Below are 8,089 nucleotides of genomic sequence, written 5' to 3' on the forward strand. Positions count from 1 at the left end.
CCTTCTATTCTACAGAACAGTAACCATGTTTTGTAGACTACAAAGTGTTCACTTTGCTAAAGGTAGCTCACCGAAATACTAACGTTCATTAATAATGAATATTCAAGAGGCAGCCTGCCCATCGTGAGTAAGCCACAACGAACTGCATAAAAGTAATCAAGCTGCATTTCGTGCAGAAGACAAGAGCTTCAAAGCCAAATTTTTAAAGAGTAATTTTAAACGCACAGTGACCCGTCGGAGAGCACGCATCACGAAAAGGGCTGCTGATCATAACATTATTGCACCATGATATATTTTTTCCCTCGTTATGCGAAAATCATAAGTTCACTTTTGCGCTGTCGACGTTTAGTAAAACAAGCATAGTCTTTTCGTAGATTTCTGCAATTTTTCTAGCTGGCAACTGACCATACAGCCTTATGCGTGTATTTTTTTTTATTAATGACTAGCATGAAAACGAGATCAGTGCAAGAGAACACAAGTGCTGAGAAGCTGGGACATAGACAGTCCGCGAAAGTGTACTTGGAGGTGGGAAGTTAAGGAGTGGCCAACCAGAAGACTATGAACGGTTATTCAAGGACTACACATTTTGTGAGTCGCTTTTGCAATAACTGCATGAAATAGGCCTTGATACTTATATTTAATTGCATTTCGACATCACGCCGCATGGCAACCCAGGCGAAAGAAAGAAAATGTAGAGATTGCTAAGTAATTATTCACTCGCGTAGCTCTTTTCCCAATGCTGACTTACCGTCCATAAGTGCAAAAAGGAGGAGAAATATGCGCATGCATGCCTTTCTAAACTGTGTGCACGTTACAACGTTTATGGTAGTCACGTGCCAATCCAGTTCAATAGCTTAGCACTAGAAGTCATGCAATGTGTGCGCACAATACCTGGAATCTCTAATAGTAAATTATTTTAATAATGACACGTAGCGAGAGAGAGAGAGAGAGAGATGGGGGTCAGATCAGTTGCGACTTGCCACCCCCCCTACTCGATAAATAGTTGAATAGGCGACTTTGCACATGCCGACAGGAATATCTGGGTTTCATTAAGGTTATCTATCTATCTATCTATCTATCTATCTATCTATCTATCTATCTATCTATCTATCTATCTATCTATCTATCTATCTATCTCCCTAAAAGCTGATTGCCTCCGCATGCTAAGTGGACTGTCGGTCAGCATTTCTTAAGGTCGATCTCACAGCCGTCATACTGTGCAGTGTATTGTTATGCGAGCAAAACAACATTTACACGAAGTCTATTTAAACAAGACACAGCATTGATTTGTATTTATTTAATGTTTTTTTGTTGGTCAACTTTTTCTTCATACAGTGGTTCTTGCCCACTGCCAGAAATTCACAAAGAAGCAGGTGGTCTTGCAAGCTTCGAACAAACTGGAAAAGAACTCAACCCAGGCTTTGTTGAACATTATTATTATTATTATTATTATTATTATTATTATTATTATTATTATTATTATTATTATTATTATCTTAAAGTCAATGCAACCTACAGGGGCTGTGTTGTTTTTCGTAGTCGAAGTAGTCGTGGTCGTTCTCGTTCTCCTTATCTTCGCCGCCCATAATGTGTCACTTGTCACTTATCTCTTACTCTTTTGTTTTGCTATTATTTGGGATAGCGCACTTAGATATGTAGAGACCGATGTACACGAGACATCGGCGTTCCCTAAAGGAATAAATTTTTAGAAAGAGGATTAGTTATACTTAAATAGGCACAAGTGAGAAATTGAGAACCACATTGACACAATCAGGCTAAAAAGCATGGGACAATGCCGATCACCAAAAATATAACTAAAATTCGTTGCATTCTTGAACCAAGATGATTGATTGACTTGTACATAACTGCCGTCAGATCTTTCTAGTTTACACGCTGGGTTGCCGGGCAGCGTAGAAGTTATGCTTATTCAGGGGTTCTGATTTGAATATGCGCTGCCTGCTTACTACCACGTGTGGTGAGATATGATAGTGCTTACTAGTGACCGGAAAGGACATTGAGAAGCGAGGTCTTGCCAGCTCCTGATGGACCCATGATGGCGGTTAGCGTACCGGGTAATGCCTTCCCGTACATGCGAGACAGCAGTGCTCGCTTTCCTGCAAATTTCGTTAAGAGAGGAGTGATGTAAGGAAGGCAGGGATGTTAACCAGTCAAGAGTCCGGTTGACTACCCTACGGTTGGGAAAGGGAGAAGGGGAAAAGAAAGAATGAAGTTAAAGCATGAAAGAAACGCATGGCGACAAAACTGCAAGTTGGGATAATTGGTGGGAGCTCATGTTCGAAGCACGTACAGCGCAACATAGACGTTTGTTATGGTTGTTTTTTTTTCTATGAAATGATCAGAACCTGAGAAAAAACGCCACCGAACGGTTGGCTATCCATGTCACCAAAAATAAAGAACGGTGAGCAATAAGTGTTAATAAAAGAAAAAATCGAACCAATTCAAAAAGGAAAAATAACGGAGAGATAAAATATCGAACAGCTCAGACACAGCCTGCATGCCAAGAAAAAAAACGCAGTATGCTGTGAAATAACTTATCACATAACTAAGGCACTGCCTGCTGTACTATATCAATAGTCATAACGGGTTCTATGCGAATAGTGTGTACGAGCAAGCACTGAACCGCAACCTCCAAGTATGCTTAATTGACCACAGTCAATGTTTGTACATATACCACAAGAACTCAAGCTTTTATCTAACGGGCGTCCGTTTCAACACTGGTTATAAAAGTAAGAGAAATTAAATTTCACATTGTAAATAACAGTGTTCATTATCCTTTACACACACTTTGTACTGTTTAGTGAGAAGAATAACTTATTTACTTCATTTTAATATGGATTCCGTAAAACTTTTTTATAGACACTCAACTCTTTTCATCCACTCATGACTTGCATGACAATATTGATTGTGGTCTTCTTACTGACCGAATATTCCTCTATTTTTCTAAAGCTTTTGAAAAAGTTAACCACTTTCTCCTCTTAGATAAATTAAACATGGTGAACCTCAATGCTGCCGTAATTGAACGTATTGAAGCATTCCTTACTCACCCCTCTTAATTTGTCGTCGACAATGAGGCAACGTCATCTACGTACGATATGCATGTCTTATGTAGCGCACAGCATAAAGAGGTCCTCGCGCCACTGCTATCTTTAATATACATAAATGAGTCGCCTACTCACATGTCCTCTCTGGTCTGTTTACTTGCGGACGATCGCGCGATATGCCGTAAAATAACTAATAGATCTGACTTTACACTTGTTGAAACGGACCTGAACTCTGCGCATTGGTGGCGCCACACATGGCACATGTAACTAAACTTCAGCAAATACAAGGCCATGTATATTGCGCTTACTAACACGGTGCACCCTACATATCACATAATCAGCAGCTAGAATCAGTAACGTCATACAAGTACCATGGTGTCTGCATATTCAACAGCTTGTTTTGGAATACACACATCGATCGCATTAAATAAAAAACAACTGCGCTCTAAGCAACCGGTGCCGAAACTTTCTCACGCTTCCATATTCTGCAAAACTTCTGCATTACACCACGCACGCTCACCCACAGCTTGCATATGCCCTGTCATTGTGAGGCCCCTACCATCCTACGTTAAACCAAAATTTAGAAGCAGTACGAAACTCCACAAACAGTTTCGTCTTGCATAACTAATGCTGTACATCCAGCCTATCCTTCAAGAAAAGATGACTGCAGCTTCCTTCACTCGCCAATGGCAGGAATATGCATTTACCTCAATATATACAATCATAAACCATGTTTATTTTTCTTGAAGATCCGTCCTGCACCGTTTATAGCTGCGCGCCTTAATCATCTTCAAAAGGTCAGCCTACCCAAAAGTCACATGGTTACACAGTTGCTCTAATTTTTACCAATGACTCCGAAAGATTTGAATCAACCTCTACGGTCTGTAAAAAGCATAAGTGATCCCATACACTTCAAAAATGCACTGGTAACTCTTTTTTTCGATTACTTGATCTGTGACCACTGTGTCATTTTTTTATGCCTGCGCGTATTCTTCAGTAGCTTGTGTATTCTTCTGCATCACTTATTGGTACTGGTTGTCTAAGCCCATTTTATGAAATTAACTTAGAATTAGCCTGTTTCTTTCTATATATATGCGTGGCTTATCACCTCTCCCCTCTATATTATACATATTTCCTTGATGGTAAAAATAAATAAATAAATAAATAAATGCACATACAAACCTCACAAATCTACATTTACCTGTCTTTGTTTCGACAGAGAAGGTAATGTCTTTCCATTCCAGAGTGGTAGGAGGACAATTTAAGCCTTTAATGGTTTCTTCAGTTTCGGCGGCCGCTTTCTTATATCCAAGGTGGCTTTTCCCTTTCCTGCAAAATGTGTCTCTTTCTCGCCGACTGCATAAAGAAAGAAGAAACTTCTCTAGATACGGACAAGATTGTGGTTGCGCAAAATAAGGATCCCATTACTGATCAGCACGCATTCTTCAGAACAACAGCAGTGACAGGCTTTTGAACAGTTACTCGTAAAATAATTATCACGCAAGGCTTTCAATCACAGCAAATTTGCGCGTGACCCCCATGACGGGCCTTTCCTGCTTCGAGTAGTCTTTTAAATCCTGTCTACCTGATCTGATGAATTTCGCGGTTTGTCCTACACTCTCTTTCATTTCCAATGTGTCCATTAACACCTTTTGAAATACGGTGACCCTCACACAACACAAGAGAAGGATACAACGGCAGTAAGTTCCAAATACGAAGTGCGGACCACAGCTCAGCGAGGCGGTCATACGGAAGCCTGCATAACACCCTGCATTATGTTCCGATATACATAAAGACAGCTTTTGAGCTGTACATGACGTTCAGATTACTATAATTCACCTTGCACGTGTGCGGCCTTTCGCGGCACGAAAAAGTTAACATGATCGAGAAGCTTTGGGTAATGCATAATGTCATGGGCCACTTTATAGCGAAACAGGTCTGATTTGACACGTCTTTATTTTAGACGTGTGAGTTTAGGTGTATTTGAGAGGGCTGGACCATGATCGCCAGAAAGGCAAAATTGGTGCTTGAAAATTTATTTATTCTCGGATCGTTCAATTTGGTCAGAATTATATTTTCGCGTTCCGCGCCAAACTACACAGGCCTTCTTTAGTAGCGGAAGGCAAACAGTAGGGGCCCTATAACGAGAGGCTATTGCAATATGTTTTTATTCCAATCTCCTGAAGTGAAATTTGCGTAACCACTGACGCAAGCATCGGGTGGTGACCCACGGGTTGTCTGAAAAGGACAATGAAATGCTCTCCTCGTTTATATGAGGTCGCATTTGTTTGCTTTCAAAACGAATAACATTGCCTAAAGTGAGCGGCTTGTCTTATCTAATTGGCTGACAGGAGGCAAGCAGCACGCTCAAGTGGAGAGGGATTCAATGGGGCCGAGCCAGTGCACTGAAAATTGATAACCGGATGGAGATGGCGGTGCCGGCGTGTGCGATTGATCCGCTTTCCCTTACTTAGCTTGCGGTGGCTCGTCGACAATCCCGGCGGCATGCAACGGAAGGCTAAGAATGACGCTAAAATAGACCCTCAGCAAAGAACAGTTGGCAGAGCGAGTTCCTAAACGTGCCGAAAGTGCTTGAGATCGTTACATGGCCACGCAAGAAGTTTTATTGCCCGCAAATATACTCATGCTCTCCGACAGGTGCGAGTAGCCAGTGCGTAAACGGTAAGCAGCAGCCATATTTTATTCCTTTCGGAACGGGGCAGCCTGCGGCTATTCAGAAAAACATTCAGTTTTTTTCGGCATATTATAGAATCTTTAATGCATACATGACACTTTCACGTGGTGGGTTTTTGCGGATTCGTGACATTGCGTGACAGGCAGGTGAAATGGCTGCGGCCCGAAAAATTTTGATCAATAGCCGAGGGCTAATGACGAAAAGGCGTCGAATCAGAAATAACTATTTTTCTTTTGTTCGGTCCAATGAGCATAATCAATTTGTACGAGACATATCAGATGGGGAGCTATCGCGGTTTCGCGACGTTGCCTGACAGCCAGGCGAAGTTGGGGTGGTTCAAAAATGTTTTTTGACCAATCACAGAGGGTTGATTGCAGAATTGGAATAGAAAATTTTTTAATGGCTTTACATTATAGGCGCCCTAGAATACAACATCGCATAGGCAATAGGGAAGTAGAAGTCATGCGGTATACGACAAACAATACCAAGAGGGCGAAGAGATAATAATAATAAATCTTCATTTTATTCTAGACTCTGTAACTCTAACTGCCGGGCCCAACATCTCCACAAACATGTGTGCACGAGTAAGCCAACGATTGTAGGCATCGACGAACTATCTCAGCACCAATTGATAATGAAAAAATTATTATTATTATTTGTTTTGAACACATATACACATATACAAAGTTAACAGGAAAGGGGAAGCGACGAGCAGGCTGGCAATTGCCACCGGAAGGGGCACTACGCCTGCCCACTCTTCTGAAGGGAGGTGACAGCAATGCCAAGAACTAGCCCGACAGAAATTAACACGCCAATGGATTAAGCTATCTACAGCCCGCACATTCCACAAATTAACACGCCTCAAAGGTCAGTTCACCACATCCTGACTTACTTAGGTTAGTCATACAATATACACATCCTGGGTGGAAAGACAATATGAAGTAAAGTCCTACTCGTCGCTACAGTGAGGCGCTGGATAGGATACTGTATCGCACGAAAGTGAAAGTATTGCAGGAAACGAGAGATCGAGGAATATGTCCCTGCGATAATGGTCACAAACATTCTGCGTCACTGAGAAAGAGAGTCGAGCCCACCATCCAGTTCCACAGATGTATAAGGTATATCGTGCGAAATAACATACCACCGCTACAGTGTTGCGTAAAATTTTTCATTGCTACGTATTTGCATGTAGCGCTAGAGCAAACACATGACATTCAGTTGACATGCAAAAAAGGAAAGAAAGAGAAGCGAAGTACTTACGGCAGATACGTATCTGCGATATTTTCAGTCCTCGTCATTTTCTTGCATGGGCAGTCACGTATTAATTCCAGAATTACCTTGTAAATTGGTCAAGAGGCCACGAACATTCTGAAGTATGGCTTATAGAAACACGCCTACTGCCGCGCTTCAGGCACCCTGTGCAGGGGTCTGTTTCAATGATATTTCATCCCGACCTATATACGCATGCTATCTTTGCTGGATCCACTTCACGCAATCCCCGTATCACGTTACAAACTGGCCTGACCCCTGTACACAGGCCGCTGATGATAAAACTGTCTTCTGGTCAAGTTGCATCATGAAACATTCAACGCAGAAATTTTGGGAACACTAAAAAAAAACGAAAAGAAAGGAAGTTATATTTGTACACGTGAAGTTTGAGTTCTGTGAGCGCTTTTTCGTTCTCCTTTTTTTTTTTCCATGAGAACGCATTCTGGATCTGGAGAACGTGTTCTGGAGCTTAACAAAACATTTAGGCGCTCCACTTATATGGCACCGACATAGGAAGCTGTTTACTCCAAGTGTGTGTTTATCTCGTATATAAGAAAGTGGGAATGGGCCAAATAATTTATGCTTATGAAAGATTAGTTACAAACGAGCGCCCCCATTCACAAAAAGTTATTATGAACAAAAAGCATACTGAATTCAACCCGAGGTGCGAATTTATTAATATTACTCCGAAACTTGCGCAACTACAATGAATCGTTATCTTATTTTGTAATTAAGTTGAAGATGGGAGCTCTTTAATAAAACATGAAATTTTTTGTTCCATACTCACAGAGCTTTCAGTTAAGATGTATTTATGGCGCACACGAATTAGCACGCCGTAAACAATGAACTAGGGTGGTTGCTTGGGCTAGTTGATAATTCATAATAAAAAATGACGTACACGACTGCGAGAGACGAGATACACAGCGCTGTGTATGTCGTCTCTCGCAGTCCTTGTCCTTCGCGCTGTACGTCATTTTTTATCGCTGTAAACACTTGCACACTAGCATCACTGCGCGAAGACGTTTTACGTATGGACATTACTTAACTGTCTTGCAATGTTAAC

General features: G+C 41.4%; 1 protein-coding gene across 1 annotated transcript in view; it reads right to left on the reverse strand.

The window, feature by feature from the left end:
- The window catches only part of LOC126532151 (ATP-binding cassette sub-family G member 1-like), a 36,976-nt gene extending 29,367 nt beyond the window's left edge, over positions 1-7,609 (reverse strand). Inside the window, exons 1-3 of the mRNA XM_072288434.1 lie at positions 7,018-7,609; positions 4,264-4,418; positions 1,997-2,114 (exon numbers count right to left, since the gene is read on the reverse strand). Coding sequence (XP_072144535.1) covers positions 1,997-2,114; positions 4,264-4,418; positions 7,018-7,055 — 311 coding nt within the window. The 5' untranslated portion in view covers positions 7,056-7,609. The remainder of the gene's footprint in view (positions 1-1,996; positions 2,115-4,263; positions 4,419-7,017) is intronic.
- Between the last annotated feature and the right edge of the window lie 480 nt (positions 7,610-8,089).

Source organism: Dermacentor andersoni, chromosome 5, assembly GCF_023375885.2.
Source record: "Dermacentor andersoni chromosome 5, qqDerAnde1_hic_scaffold, whole genome shotgun sequence".
NCBI classification, from domain to species: domain Eukaryota; kingdom Metazoa; phylum Arthropoda; class Arachnida; order Ixodida; family Ixodidae; genus Dermacentor; species Dermacentor andersoni.